Genomic DNA, 16,310 nt, shown 5'->3' with positions numbered 1-16,310 from the left:
ATTCAAAGTGTAAATATATTTGCATCATAACGACCAAGAAAAAAAAAACATGTTCAATAGAGAATGTCTGGTGTATTACGATTACATATCTTATATATCTCTGCTTTAAATCGAATTAAATATAAATTGATTTCATTTGTTTTTGTTTTGTTTTCTTGTATTCAGTCTTATTGTAGTAAAAATAAAAAAAGAAAAATAACAAATCAAAAAAGAAATGAAAAAAAAAAACATCTTAGTTCTTATTAATTTTTTCTCTCTTTCTGAGTGTATTTGTGTGTGTGTTTGTGGGTGGGTTCGTGTTATGTGTGTATCTTGGCGAAATGTGTAGGTATGTGTGTAAGGATTGGTGAGCGATATGGGGCCCAGTGGCGAGTGCTGGACTTGCAATGGCAAACAATTGCTTTACAACGTTTAAATGCTTAAAATTTACACATTTCGGCTCATTGAAAACCAAATTTTGTTTTTCACATTTTTGTCTCTAATCATATTCTCATTGATTTTTTTTTTCTCCATTACTAGAGAATTGTTTTTCAATTATTTATTTTTAAATATGATTTTCTACTTTTTGTCGACTCATCATTTGTTTCATCATCATCATCTTCTTAAAATCGAAATTGAGCTTGTCTTGAAATGTCTCTCTCTCGCTGACTATCTCAACCATCAAGGTCGTATAACTAGCACTGCGCTTAGCATTTTATCGTTTAATTTTCTTATAGGCACTCGGTGGTTTGAGAATACGCGTTTCACAATTTGTATATTTTTCAATGTCAAATGGATAAATGAACATTTTTTTTTTGTCTGGCTATCAAACATATTTCATTTTCCGATCAGTTTTTTCTTTCGTCTTTCGATCATTTTGATATCATGGCCATGGTTGGTTTGGTCAAAATGCTTCTGTTTCTTCTGAATCGCTCAAATTATAAAACTCTCTTATTCATAATTACAAGGCACATCAAATGCAATATTCTTATTTAGATGGCATGAGAAACCATGTTTTAGTGCAAAAGAGTACGTGTTTGTTTGGTTCACATATCAATTGCGAGTGCGAAAAAATATAATCGGTGCACATTTGTTTTTGTGATTGTATTCATTTTGGTGGTTCAATTGATTTTATTCATTATTTCATATCGATAGATTCATTGAAATGTCTTAATACTTTATTTCGATTGTTTCTTTGTAGTTTCTTTTACTAAGAAATTCTTAGATGGGATGCTTGAGTTTATATCAATCTTGATTCAATAATTCTTGTTTAATTCATCTTCTGTTCCTATCTCAACTGAATCTTACATGGCTAAAATTCTTATTGCTTGCTAAAAAAAACACATTAATTGTCTAATTTCGGAAAAATAAGAAAACAATCACAATCGATAATCACGCATATTAGTGCTGTATTTGTATTCATTGTTTCGGTCTCTCTTTTCTTTTTTCAAAAAAAAAATTGGTTGATTTTGTTTGTTTTTATTTGCGACATATGCCATCATACAATTTGCGGCGTGACGCGTGAAATATGTCAACACTAAAGCGTAAAACAATAATAAAAATCCTACCCGTTTTGTTGTTAATAATTTTTTTGTTGCTCTCTCTCTCTCTCTTCCTCCATGTTCGTGGTATTTTTTTCAAGCATAAAAATTATTTGAAATAATTTTACATTTAAAACATATTTATATCTTATGCACTTTCAATGTTTGAAAGATGATATTCGTTTCAAAATCTGAATTTCGATTTCATTCAAAATTTTCAGTTGAAACAAATTTGGAGCAAAAAAGAAATTAAGACGAAAAAAAAAATTGTGTTTGACTTAAGTCGAAAGGAAACGAATTAGCTAAAATCAATACCAAATCGGTAATGAGCATAATTTGTAGTGTGTTTAACATAAAACCTTAATTGCATTACAAAAGAAATAAAGAAATGTTTTAAAGAGAATTATATTGATATTGAAATCTCGATTCATCAGTTCAGAACTTAAAAAAAAAATTCGATGTTCGCGATTTGAGATGGATGTCATAGTGTTTGAAATATTTGTCATATGCCATGCAGATCACACAAACACCGCCCCAACTATTCATCTTCTTACACTAAATGCCTATGCTTTTTGTTTGTATTTTTCTTCTTCTTTTTATTTTTTTTTCTATATATTTTGTTTTAAAACCATTTGCGATTTGCTCTCGTTTACGAGAAAACCTGAGTTGAAGTCGTTGTAAGATTATTTGTTTGTTTTTTCTTTCGTGTTAGTTTAACTATGATGAGGATTAAAAAAAAAACAGTATATTGAGGAGGAAAAAAAAAATAATTAAATTATTACTTCAAATAAAAGAAAAATTTGTAGTCCTTTGGAACTATCTTGTTCAACAAAACCATTTCAAAAAAAAAAGTTACAAACAAAAAATGAGTTTTATTTTTAAAGTTTCTAAAAAAGAAGAGAACTCCGGTGTATATTGCACTATCGTATAGAATTGTTATCGCTACGTTTTTTTGTGTGGGTGATTTTGCTTTAATTTCTTTTGCTCATTATTTTGTTTGTTTCACTTAAATTATAACATTTAGCCTAAATAGTCTATAACAACAACAGTTACATTTAAATTTTTTCCGATTTTTTTTTTTTTTTTTGCTTCGTAATAAGAATTGATTTTGTTTGTTTTTTTTAGTTGAGTTTCATATATATTGAACCTAATCTGTTCGTTTTTTATTTGCATTTCTATGAAAATTGATCCCACTGTTGAATTTATTTTTGTTCAAAAATATGTTCTTTTTTTTTTGTAATGCTTTTTTTAATGTGTGGATTTATTTCAAAAATCGAATGATGTTTCAACTACAAACTAATAAATTATCCTTAAAATACTTTCACTTGAACTTAACAAAGAAAAAAAAAATGGTTTTGAATGAAAAGAAAAAAAATTCCTTAAATGCTTATGCTTCTATGATTCTTACGATCTAAATTCAATTGATTTCATTCTTATCTGTCATTAATTTCATTTTGCTAATTTTTTTTTCTGTTTTCGTTAAAATAATACTCCGTTTTTCATGTCCATGGCCGCACGCAAATCGAAAATATATATGGCATCAATTGCGTGTTGCATCTCTGCAGCCAGAACCGAATTAAAAAAAAAAAAAAAACAATTGCATGTGAAGCAACACATCTTAAATGAGAATCATTAAAAATGAAGAACGGATTTTACAGGAACTTTGAATCAGTTTAAGAACTTTTCGCCGGTTTAGAAAAAATCATCTCTTTGAACCTTTTGAAATCGGTTGGGCGCTCTTCCGCTTTTCTGTTTAAATTTTATTTCCAAGTCATTCGAACATTTGATTTCGATTGACTTAACTACAATTTGTTTTTAGTAAAATAAATTTATCGGTCATTTATAACCTACACTGGCGACATTGAGTTTTTTGGCTAAAAAATGTCAGTTCGCAGCCAATTGTCGGTTGTTGTTCGTTGGTTCGGGTTCGTTTTACTTTTGCGGCGGTACAATGACACCGGGTTGAGCTGGCACAGCTGCATCCGAGTTCGGCACCGATGCAACAGACACAGGCGATGGCGGTGGACTCAATTTTTCACTTTTTCGTGACATTGACAGGTCTTCCACTTGATTATCGTCACCGTCACCGTCATCGTCCACATTTGATTGCTGATGAGATAAGAGTTGCTCACTTTCTTCTCGAATGCTGATATTGGGTGTGTGGGAAGAGAAACAAAAACGATAAATTAGTAAAAAGAGAAAGAAAAACGCCAAAAGCCTTAAAATTTTAGTCAGAATATGATTCAAAATATTTTATAACAAACGGTTCAATTTCAACAATGAATTTAGATTATGGTCGTTAATCCTCTAAATTATATAGCAACAATGATTATTGTATTCAAAAACAGTATTTCGAGCTTAAAAGAGTGACATGGATTCGCTTGGGCTTACCTTCGATCTTCTTCGTCATCATCTTCGTCTTCGTGCATTGATCGTGGCGGTGAGTTTGGTGCGGCAGTTGATGATCCTTCATAGACTGGTGGTGGTGATTGTGACATTGTTCGGCCCATGTTCTTCAGCCCATTGGCGGCGGCAAGACTGGCAACACTCTTGGCAAGATCACCGCCTCCACGCTCTTGAATGGCCTTGAGCAATAGGCTTGGATCGAACATTCCATGTAAATTCGGCAAAAGATCACGTTCGCGTTGCTCCATATCCGCCCCATTTTCACCGTCATTCATCGATTGTGAGTGTGATTGACCTTCTAGTTGATGAGCAATTGGGCTTCTGGTTCCACTGATACCGTATGGGAATGAGGCTGGGCTACCGCCATTGCTTGGACTACGTTTAATCGATGATCGGTTCATTGGTCGAGCGCCGGCAATTCCCATTTTCTTCACTTTATCGTACAATGTTCGCGATGGTACTTTGTATAGACGTGATGCTTGCAATGCACTCATGCCGGTTTTCACCGCTGAAATGGCATTGTTCAAATCCTGACGCGTATATTGCTTATAACGTTTCCATTCTGGCTTTTGATTCGATTGACCTTGTGAATAGTTTCCAGCATTTCCGCTTAGATTGTGGCCATTTTCATCTTCTTCGAACTTTTCGGTGTACGGCGAATGTGGCTCTCCATATTTTGGTTTCTGTGAATTTTGGGTGATGGGAATGATAGTACGTAAGTATAAATGTGACAGAATTGGGACACAAATGGTATGCGTTTGTTTTTGGCGAGAAGAAAATGACATTTTTCTTTCTTCATAAATAAAATTGGAGATGTTCTCCAAATCTACTCATTTTTACCCACAATCCATTGTTTGAAAACATCGGTACCTTGTGTGTGTGCTCAAAAATGTTTAAGTGTGTTGGATATGCATACCTTTTCAGTGTAGTCAGTTCCATTTGAGTATGTGCTGTGTCGATCACTTCGGTCGCTTCGGTCACTGCGGTCGCTGCGATCGCTGCGTTCACGTTCAGTGCCTGGTAATGAAGGATGTTGTGATGAGTCGACTGGGCTTGGTTGAGCCAAGACATTTCGCAATATTGATGTATCGCGAGACATACCGAGCATGCTATTGTATAGCTTTTTACGTTTCAGCGGGTTCATATCAGCGCCAGATTCATAAGCAGATCCCAATGCAGCAGCGGTTACGGCATTTCGGAATGGTGATCCAGTTGCTAAATTAATTGGTAAAAATATGTTCGGTTAAGTTCATTTTTATTTCAATTTTAATCTTTATTTTCTGAATTGGAACCGAAATCAGATGTCATTTGTACCTAATTTGCAAATTCTCAAACTAGCCTCAATTTGAAATCACTTGAATCAAATTGCAAAAGTAAATAAATTGATAGAAAAGCGACTTCGACCGCTTCACTTACCGTGCGGTAATGGAGTAGTGAGTGCAGAGATTGGCCATTGTGGTGGTGAACAATCGGATGATGATGGTCCAAAAATGTTAGCATAGTTTGATTTGTAACTGTATGGCGGTGATCCGGTGCTGCTTTGTACTGACGATGAGATATTGGCCGATTGTGAAATGATTGGTGACGAATGTTGATTGTTTGACAATTTATTGTTGTTGATTTGTGGTGCTTGCATGCTGTTTAAATTGACCGGAAATGGTGGTTCGTCGACCTTATTTTTATCAAATCTGTCCTTCAAATCGGTCATATCAAACAAACCCTTCACTTCCAACTGCTCGGCAATTTGTATGAATCGTGGAATATGCGATTGTGTGACATTCACTTCGCCAGTGTACATATAATCGAGTAGCGATTGCATTTCATATCCTTGTACACCCGGAAACAGAATGGTGCAATGGTCCATGGGCACATCTTGCAATATTGTTTGGAAATATGATGAATTGGCGGCTAGTACGACACGATGTACAAAAAATTTCATGTCATCCACATGAAGTGTGCAGTCGACATAGCTTTTCTTTTGAAATAGTCCATCCAAAATTTCCACCAAATTGGATTTGTGGTTATTCCACCGCAAGCAAAACGTTTGTCCTTCGCCGCTTCCCATTTTGCTTTCGTTCAATTTTCCCTTCGTTGTGTGTATGCTTCTGTTTTTTTTTCGATTTCTGAATAAATTCTTTTGCTCCGTTTTTACGGATCTGGTCGTTCAGCAGCTAATCGAATGAAATTAGAAATAAAAAAAAATAAATTAATAAAATTCGCATTATGGACGGTTGTTTTATTCAAATTTATTCAGTGACGTTTTTGTTCGCATGAAAACTGATTTAAAAAAGAACGAAACAAACTTGTCCAAACAATTACAGAGAAAGTGGCGAGCAGCGAAAAAAAATAGCAACAAAACAACAAATTTTATTTTAAAAAAAAAAGAGATTTATCGCCCACACAACGACCTCATTGTATGGGGTTGCATATTCATAGCGGTTTTCTTTTCTTCTCTAAGTTTTTTTTCTTCTGTTTCACGAAATTGTCGCTTGCAGAGCTCTGAACTCAGCGCGCGCACCCCGTCTACACATTCATTGGCCAATAAAAATTGCATGTTGTCAACAGTTCATAACAGCAACGTCTCAATGATTTCTTTTTTTTCTTCGTTTCTTTCGCACGGTTTATTTGCCTTTTCCCCGCCGTCACTCGTGTGTGTGTGTGTGTGTGTGTGTCATTTTAAATATTACACGTTGAAAGCTGGACGAAATTCATAAATACTGGACGCTTATGTGTTCAGTGCGCTTTTTAATTAGCTTCAGCTCTAAATAAATAATGGCAAATTAAATGGTTACTTCATGGGGACGGACCGATTGTTGTGGAGTATGTTCAATTTTTGTTGTTGAACAGATTTATTCTATGCAGACGATGATTTTTTGCCTTTCAATTTGAAATATGCGAAGAACAACAACGGCATAATTTAGCAGCCGGTTGAAATTTGAATCGGACGCTAGAAAAATCGTTCGAAATGCAATGAATATCCAACTGAGAGATGAGCTGGCAATAACATATGGCATCGTCAAATGAGATTCACTTCAAATCGTTTTAAAATGGTATTTCAGCTCAAAGATTCGGCTGTGCAAATGTTCATATTTCATCGAAAATATGCATGAACCAGAAAAGAAACACCGGAAGAAAAAAAATATAAGAAAACCAAAGCCGCAACACACACATAAGTGCATTTACACGAATATGTGCCAGGCAGTATTGAGGGTAGATGTTCAAATGGGTTTTCAAGCGTTACAAATGGTTTTGCGAGCAGGCTAACAAACCAATGAAACAAAACATATGGACGATTGATAGATTCAGGAGGGAACTTTGCATTTTCTGATGGAAAATGTGTTTGCATTTCGGTATGTGACGTTTTCTTTTGATTGCTCAGCAGCAACAGCAACAGCAACAGCAACAGCAGCAGCAGCAGCAGTGGCAGACGGAAAAATTTCCCAAAAGATGTGCCTTGTGATATGACTTGAGTACGGTCCACTTGTGCGACACACATGAGTAGTCGGCGTCTCTTAATGAGCGATAATGTGAATGACGAATGTGCATTCGAACGAGTCTTATTTGCTATAGTTGCTTACTCGCACCCACCCATCCACACACACAGAGAGAGCAATAAAACCCCAAGCATAAAACAGTGATAGCAAAATTTTGAATATTTCATGAATAATTTCAATGGAAAATTGCGCTAAAATTCCAATGGGCCAATGAGCAACAATGTGGCGCGCAAAAATCGATAGTTTTGCCATACACACAATTCAGAACTAGATTGAGAAAGAGAGAGAGAGAGAGTGTGTGTGTGTGTGTGTATGTATTTGAGATATAACGTAACGAGCAATAAAAATGATTGTCCTTTCACATTGCATGGTCATTTAAAAATAAAATTCGACGAAGACAAGCGCGAGAGCGAGGCGAGCGCGGGTGCCGGGGAGAGAGAGAGAGAGAGAGAGAGAGAGAGAGAGAGAGAGAGCGGACACGGCGAAAAAGAAAATGGTTGGGAAAGCAGGTTGGCAGAAATTGACATGCGAACACGAACCGATGTAAGCAAATTAATTAGGTATGCAATTTATCTATTTTAATGGCATTTAATTGAATCGCTCATCGATGTCAATCGAGCTCGAGCCTTGGTACAAATTCGATCGGGTTTCACAGCTCAGCTTCCGTTCGGTTGGATGGTGAAGGGGGGTGGCGAAAAAAAATAGCATGAATTCAGGCCAACCCGCATAAGGTGCATTTCGGCGATATATGCAATTACCGTTATTATTTGCTACAATTTAAAGTTATGTCCTTTTTTCACGCTCTGCCGAACGATAGAGAGAAAGAGTGTCTTCAGAATGCGCGCCCCAAAAAAGAACAAGACAAATACTGAAAACGGTTTGACGAAATGAAAAATGGTGTATCATTTACAATGCAATAATATGGTGCTAATGCACAAACACATACACACTGACTCAATGGCAAAAAATGAATCGTTTCGTTTAGACCATTAAAATGTTCGATATGGTGCATGCAATCGTTGACATTTTCGTTATTCCCTGCTATGGTAAATAAACTTTACATTGGTCATCTTGCAGACAGAGAAAGAAGTGACGACGAAGAAAAAACAAACCCATCAAATCGAATATCGTAAAAGGAAATCGCATAAAAACGTAGTGAATGTAATAAAGAAAAAAAATTTGGAGGAAAAAAGAGCAAAAACGAAAGAGAAAAAAATGGAGCCAAATTCACATCACCACCGAACGACGACACACTCCCACCAACACAGGCACACGCACACATAAACACTCCACTGAAAAGGAACAACAACGTGGAATCAAGAAAAGCGGCAGCGACAAAGCGTTTGTGGGTAAAGAGAGCGATGGAAAGATTGGTCGGCAGCGATGGAGCGCGCAGAAAAACGGCAAATAAGAGAAATGAATGGAAAAAAAGAGTTGGAATATACATTTTTGCATGTTGAAATAAATTATTAAATTCACTTTGTAGCAATATGCTCTGTCGTTTCGGTGCTTTTTTTCCTTCTTCTTCTTCGGTAGTACAGTTTATTATTGTTTTCGTGTTTTCGCGCTTATATTGCGGGACTTTGCATGTGGATCGGTTTTACGACAGAGAGAGAGAGAGAGAGAGAGAGAGCCAAAACCGTTTGGCTGCATCGAATGTGGTTGTGTGCAGTTTTTTGCGTGTTATCAACACTTTTAATTTACTTTTTTTTCCTCTTGTCCTTCGTTTGGGTTGATTTTTATTCATACTTTATTCATTGTGGCGACAATGGCAAAAGACGGATCAAACACTTACTTACACACGAACGAACCAACGAACGAACGGACATGGAAAAAAAATAATTGTGTAAGCATTTTTCGGGTAAAATCAATTAATCATCACATCAGACACTTGGCTCATTCAACCGATGGCGACATTTCGCACATGACCAACACCATTTCATTGTTGCTGTTTTCTTTTTTCGTTCCTCTGGCCACAAACGAAAATAACAATGAACGATAAAAAAAAGAGTTAAAGTTCTCGGAAATGCCAATTTCATTGCGATTTACAGCCGTCCTATTTCCGTTGCATCGCACCATCAACACCATTGAGTTTTTAATGATTCGCTTATTTTTCATTCGTTTTTCCTAGATTTCCGCCGTAAATTACATGAAATTTACCAATAATACTTGCCGTACGCTATCATTTTACACACACGAGAGAGAAAGAGAGAAAGGAGAGAGAGGGAGTGAGACACACACACACACACACACAGAAATGTATGATTTTCGAAATGAAACGGAAAAGTACACGAAATAAAAGCCTTTAATTCACAATTGGTGCGGTGCGAATAATGAATGGCGATTTTTTTTCCGTGACTCTTAGGAGGAATAGAGGAAAAAAGTCCACACATTCGTTGAATATGCGGCAAAACAAATGCAGATTGGCATGTTCGAATGCATGAGACGATATGTATATAAATGAAGAGAGAGCAAAAAGCACACAATATGTGAGGTGGTATGCACAATATACAATTGAACATGTGCAAAACTAATACATGCATCTCGACAATTGCAAACGAAGATTGACGCGCATAATGAAAGCAATTTGAAAAAAAAAACAACATTTCATTTGAAATGGCAAATTGACGGCCAAATATTCATTTAGATTTTTTTTTTTTGTTGAAAGAATCCGTGTTCTTTTTTCCCATAAGGATGGATACGATAAAATGATAACGAATTTTATTTGAAATGAGTCTTTTTCGAGAGAGACAGAGAATCAAAGAGAGCGAGAGAGGAAGAGAAAACGAACGATTGCAAACTTTTGCAAAACGAAAATCGATTTATGGTCAAATGGAGAGTGAAATGATGTGCACTTTACTTATTGTTATCAATGCATCAACCAAAATGGCAAACAATTTTAAAACGACATGGGAAAAGAGCAGCAATTGGAAAATACCATTATCGCATTATTACAGATACAAACATTGACAGTCCAATGGATACAATCACATAATTTGCCAGCTTATTCTTCTTCGCTTGCACTTCTTCACCTATCCCATTGTCCCCGGGCAGCGAATGGGGGAGCGGGGAACGATGAACGTTTCAATTATGTACTCACACACAAATGAAATGCATCCGCATGTGGTGACATTTCAATGTTTATCTTATCGAATTATCATATATGAGGCTGTGAGAATGAAAATGGCAATACAGGAATAAACATTCTGAACCGCATCAAGAAAAAAAAATTCGCAAAAGTGAATCATGAGTTCTGAATACGCAAAAGTGAACCATGAACCTCCTATGCTGTCCATGTAAATTCATGTTTCACTTTTTCATATTCAGAACTCATGATTCATTTTTGCGAATTTTCTTTCTTGATGCGTTTCAGAATGTTTATTCCTGTATTGCCATTTTCATTCTCACAGCCTCATATGTCGTTTGCTAATATTTTATGCATTCTGACTATGGCAAGTGGTAACAACACCAACAATAACAACATACGAACCCAGTGTGTGACAACAGTGATAATTCAAGTCCAAAACAACAAAATTACTAATCTGAAAATCAATTGTTGCCATTTACTAAATGAAAAATAAAGAAAAAATTATCATTGAATTGATTTGAAAAAGATGAATGTCCTTTTGCTTGAAAACGGAAAGAAATTAAATCATAAAATTAGCGAGAAAAAAAAAACACCACATCCAAAGGTAGTAAGAAATGAGCAAAGTGGCTGGGAATCGAATGAAGGCGTTAAAGTGCAGCAATTACGTGTCGGTGCGCGCGAGCTAGTGTGATGGGCTTTTGTTGTCCTCGTATCGAATGTGAATATCAACCTCATTACATTATCATTGCACAAAATCAGTACTGACCACAATGCGAAGCAAAAGGAGAGAGAGAGAGAAAAAAGGCACTACATTGTAAAACAAACTGAGTAGCAAATCGAAAAAGGTGAGAGAGAGTGATGTGTGTATGTGGCTGTAAGGTTGCCTAATTGCTATTTTCCCTCTTCCATTTTACCAAACCGTGACATAGTGAACGATACTGAGAGATAGAGCGCGCGAGTGTGTGTGTGTGAGAGAGGAACCGACCCAGAGGAAAAATATAATTTTTTAGCATTAGTTTTACACAAGGGTGTTTTTCCTGTGTATCAATTTTGTTGTGTGTGTTTTTTTCTCGTTGTTTTCGCGTCTTTTTGTCCATTCCGTGATAAATATCAAAACGCATACCCAATCACTAGCCCAATCATAAATAATTATTGTTTTATGTGCAAGGAGTAGAAACAAAACAGTGGCAAAAATTGTTGGATATGGACAACGATGACGACGACAACGACAATGTGTGTGCATCACACATTCCATAAACGAGTCTGTTGCATCGCATTGAATAATTGGTCACGGCGTGGTGGCGCGAGCAAACGGACAACTGAACGAAGTGAGCGAACGAGCGAGCGCGCGCGTGAGGGCTCTTTCAATGTGTCCGGTTTGGCCTTTGCAATAAATGCTGCACATTGCACACATATTGACTCATTCAAATGGCCACATACGTGCGGTTTTTTTTTTTCGCTGCTGCTTTTGTTTTTGATATTCAGGATATGGCTCTGATATTTTTACGTCGATTGGCGTTTAACGTTTTATGGTGACCATTCATTTAATACGGACACTTGTATGCACTTTATTTATTATGTATCAGGCGTTCCACTTTTCATTTATTTCGCTGTGTGGCTGTTTTTTTTTTCTTCTGTTGTTGCTACTTTTTTTTCGCTGTATTTTTGCCAAAGCAGACCGCGACCCATAAAATTTCTCGCTCTCACTCTCTTTCTCTCTTGCATTCTCCCGATTGGTGGCGGTGGCGCGAACAAACGAATGCGAGCGCGCGCGCCTCCGCACATACATGTGCAATTCCGTGTGCCGTTTTCACATATATTGGGCCATTGTATTTGGCATGAATATGCGATTTCAAATAATTATCGATTTGAATAAAAAATTTTGCCGTGTCTTTGTCCATAATTTCGAATTGCCATTAAGTCACATTGGGCAAAAAACCGTAGCCGATTTTCTTGCTGCTTCTTTTTCAAACACACACATTTGCCACGACGCTACATTCTCTCTTTCTCTTGACCGGAATATGGATAAAGTGCATTTGTGAAATGTGATCACTGTCAAATTCAGAAATGGCATACACAAAAAAAAGAGAACAGGAGAAAAAGGAAAGAATCAAATGAAATCGATGCATCGATGCAGGCCACTTTCATTTTTTTTCTCATTGCCTTTGTTCAAATGGATTCTTTTGGGATGCAAACAGGGACGGTTGACAGCAACAATAGCAGGTAGCTGAAATTCTAACACACACTTATACAGAGACAATGGCAATAAAGACGACACACATACACACATACTACCGATATTGAATCGAATGGAAGGCAAGATTCGTAAATTGCGTTCAAATTGCATGGAAAGGTGAAATGTACTGGGCGAAAGTGCACTTACACGTATTTGTCTCATTAGAAAAGTGGAAAATTAGAATCGAATCAGATCGAACATACATAAACATAATATTGACAATGACTGACGACATAGGTATGTATGATATTGAAACGCTGAGTGTGAGAACATTTGTCACAAATTCAAATCAGTAAACATTTTACGCAATTTTTTTTCTCTCTCATGTCTAATTTTGACTCAAACTGATTTCGCGAGAAAAACGCAAATTTTTGGAATTGAATCATTCTTTTTTTGAATTTAATCAATTTTTTGAATTTTATCAAACTTACGTATGAGAAAGCGCCAACTAAAGCAGAACACAATTGCTAGGAACAATTCGACGCGATTTACGCAACCACAAAATACATATATGCTCTGCTTTTTTTGCTCTATGTCTCGCTCACTCTCTCCCTCTCTTTTTCTTCCAGTTCGTTGTAAGCTGCAGAAAACTATGACAAAATCGAGTGCGTAATCGGTAATAGTGTTTGCTTTTTTGCACGAAATTAAAGTTGTCACAGAGCAAGTATTATTATCAATCGGGGCCCAGTCTCTCTTTCTCCCTCCTTCTTAGTGTATTTCGGCGGCTATTCTAGTCACTTCGATAACGGCAGTTACACAAAAATGATTCAGATAATGCTTTGTAAATGACGTTTACAACGCAAAAACATCGGCTAAAGCCGTGTTGTGCAACTAGTTCAACTTATTTGTGTTTTATTATTTTCTTTTGAATTTGTCTTTCAGACACAACATTTTATGATATGATATGATGATATGGTATTTATTATTTTATGTGCCGTTTCATCTTCGAATCGAAAATGAAAACCTGATCAATTACGCTCTATACCAAATGATTTTTTTGACTACACTTATCATAAAATCGCTATATAAATTGCACGCAGCAGAGACAGACTATGACCGGATGAGGGAATATATGTTCGAAAAATTTTGCTGCCGACCAACAACGTTTGAATTTCGGCCAAATTTTTTTTCAATTGTTCCAATTTCGTTCTGCAAATACATGCAAATTGGCTATTCAATCGATCGAATCGAATGAAAAATGGCAAGAAAAGAAAATATTGTATGATCTACCTTTAACTGCTGATCAGTCGGTCATCCAAGGGTTTGCGATCCTCTCTTCAAACACTCGATCGTATGTTTCGCAATATTGAGCATATAGAAAAACCATCGTGATAATCGTTTATCGCGTCCCAAATGCACTGTGACTGGGTCCAAAAAAAAAGAAACGCAAATCGACGATGTCTTGTCTCTTTGTACACAATTTTGCCGAATTTATTTTGTTTGTACAACAAAAACATTCGCAATCAAATGCGATGGTAGTGAGAGCGTTCATCGAATGCACTGTTGATGACGACGATGGATAGTCGGTTGCGCGTTGTTAACAAATTTCGATACACACGTACGTGCGTTAGTTTAATAATTGGAAACGAAATGGGCTTGTCGCTGCACTTCAAAGATTATTATTCGTGCGCGCTCAATGGTGCATACAATCAATAAATGCTCTTTTACTGTTGTTTGCCATTCGATTTTGTTGAATGGGTCTCGTGTCTACTGTGCAATCGGCAGAGAGCCGAAAATTTGATGAATTTCAGAATGAATAAACAAAAGAAGCAAAAAAAAAAAAAAAAAAAAAAAACAACAGTATATGATGTGTGTGTGTATCTGTGACTTATTGATTATTTTGTTAAAGTGCCTGCAGGCCGAGTGTCAAAGTCAAATCTCGCTCACGATCACATACGCATACGAATGCGTGCACAATGCAAATCAACAAAATGCAATTTCGATATGTGTCGTTAACGGAAAGCTGCTTTTTCGCTTGTCGTTTTTATCACTAGCGGCGACGGCGTCTTCAATTGTTGAATGGGCTTGGATTCAAGTTTTAATTTTTTGGTCTTTCAATTGTTTGTTGTCTTTGCTTATTTGTCCGGTTTGTTTGTTTCGAATTTTTGCTGCGTATTTCTCTCTCTCTCTCTCTCTCTCTCTCTCTCTCTCTCTCTCTCTCTCTGTGTGTACGACTACGTCTCAAACGGTGTTAAAAATAATAACATCATAACTGGTAGCAAAATATATTTTCGATTGCAGTTGTTATGCGCTCCACGCGAGCACTCTATTATATATATTTATTTTTCGTGTTTGAATTTTGCGATTATCTCGGTTTCGAAAAGTTTCCAGAATGAATCAACACGCACTTTATGCACATCAAATCGAATGCCGTTTCGTTTGCACTGAAATTCAATTCGGGGGCTGTGTTTCGCCTAGCAAAAATTATGAAAGTTCAAATTTCGTCTTCTTTGACGTCGTCAGTTGTTCTTCATACATAGCAAAATGTTCGCTCAACTCAACATGTGTTCTATGTACTGCTGCTGCTCTGTTTTTTTTTTTTGCTCATCGAACAGAGAGAAAAATATCGTCCTGTTTTCCAGCTTCCGCACCAAAAAATCATCAATATATTTATAGATAGAATTCGTCTTCGTTATTTTCGAGACGAGAATGATCATGAAAATGGGATTCGGGTGTCGATATGCTATTTGTGCTGAATGCACAGAAATGACGATGCGAAGTAGCAACACAAAGCGTAGAGACCGTGTACAAATATCGAGAAAAAAGGATCGTTGCAAATGCAATCTGCGAGAGTATGTGTCTGTCGTAGGATGCGTTGAAAATGTGAAAATATTTTGCACTATCATCCAAAAACGATCGGCTCTTGATGCAGTTAGTTGTTGTTGTTGGCGTTTTTATATATTTAATATGTTTGATTCGGTCGAGAAAAATAAAATAGAAAAGGGAAAAAAAAAACAAAACTAGATAGATAGATAGAAAGATTTTTGCTACCTCCTCGGGAGTATCGGGGCTCTGTTGTTGATATGGGTTGATGTTGTTGTTCGAACACGTTGCGTTTGCTATTTTGTGTGGTGTCTCTCTTCTTTCTTCGTTGTCGATGAAATAGACGGTGACTATTTTTCGGTTTTTCTACAGTTTATTTCTTTTTCGTTGCCGTCGTCGTCGTCGCCGTCGTAGTTCATATGCTTGTTGATAAATCGTTAAGTGCACCAAAGGAAACAACAACCAAAAAAACACACACCCGATGATGACGATTTAAACGTATTTCCGGGGAATTGCAATTTTATAACACACTCTTATGTTGTTGAGGGATTTTGCGTTTAATAGCTCAGTTCGATTGTGTCGGTGGGTAGGTTGTTATTTTTTTTTTTTTTACAATATATGATTAAGCGTTTTAAAATTTCAATTTTGTTTATGGTTTTTATATCGAAGCTTTTTTGAATATAAAATTATTATTTTTTTGCTGATTGTTTTGTTTAAATTTTGAATTTTGCACAATACCACTCACACAGCGAGGCCGAAACGAATAAATTCCAAACGATGACTGTTTTATTTGAAACAAAAAT

General features: G+C 36.4%; 1 protein-coding gene across 1 annotated transcript; it reads right to left on the bottom strand.

Moving 5' to 3' along the window:
- Positions 1-2,616: 2,616 nt before the first annotated feature.
- LOC129573535 (sex determination protein fruitless) lies at positions 2,617-16,091 on the bottom strand. The gene is made up of 6 exons (XM_055454144.1): positions 15,736-16,091; positions 5,578-6,097; positions 5,456-5,471; positions 4,843-5,168; positions 3,912-4,609; positions 2,617-3,666 (listed from the first exon to the last, which is right to left on the bottom strand). The coding sequence occupies exons 2-6, from the start codon at positions 5,989-5,991 to the stop codon at positions 3,453-3,455; spliced, it is 1,668 nt and encodes a 555-aa protein (XP_055310119.1). The 5' UTR covers positions 5,992-6,097; positions 15,736-16,091; the 3' UTR covers positions 2,617-3,452.
- Positions 16,092-16,310: the final 219 nt, after the last annotated feature.

Source organism: Sitodiplosis mosellana, unplaced genomic scaffold (genome assembly GCF_009176505.1).
Source record: "Sitodiplosis mosellana isolate CC-2019 unplaced genomic scaffold, AAFC_SMos_1.0 Smas_scaffold_6099, whole genome shotgun sequence".
NCBI classification, from domain to species: domain Eukaryota; kingdom Metazoa; phylum Arthropoda; class Insecta; order Diptera; family Cecidomyiidae; genus Sitodiplosis; species Sitodiplosis mosellana.
The sequence above is the reverse complement of the archived record's forward strand: the minus strand, read 5'-3'. Positions and strand labels throughout refer to the sequence as shown.

What these genes read in the sequence shown, in the direction of transcription:
- LOC129573535 (XM_055454144.1), bottom strand. Translation starts at nt 5,991, where the DNA reads ATGGGAAGCGGCGAAGGACAAACGTTTTGCTTGCGGTGGAATAACCAC. An exon ending in GAACTGACTACACTGAAAAG is followed by an intron (nt 4,610 to 4,842) that starts GTATGCATATCC and finishes CAAAATTCACAG; the next exon opens with AAACCAAAATATGGAGAGCC. An exon ending in GATGACGAAGAAGATCGAAG is followed by an intron (nt 3,667 to 3,911) that starts GTAAGCCCAAGC and finishes ACCCAATATCAG; the next exon opens with CATTCGAGAAGAAAGTGAGC.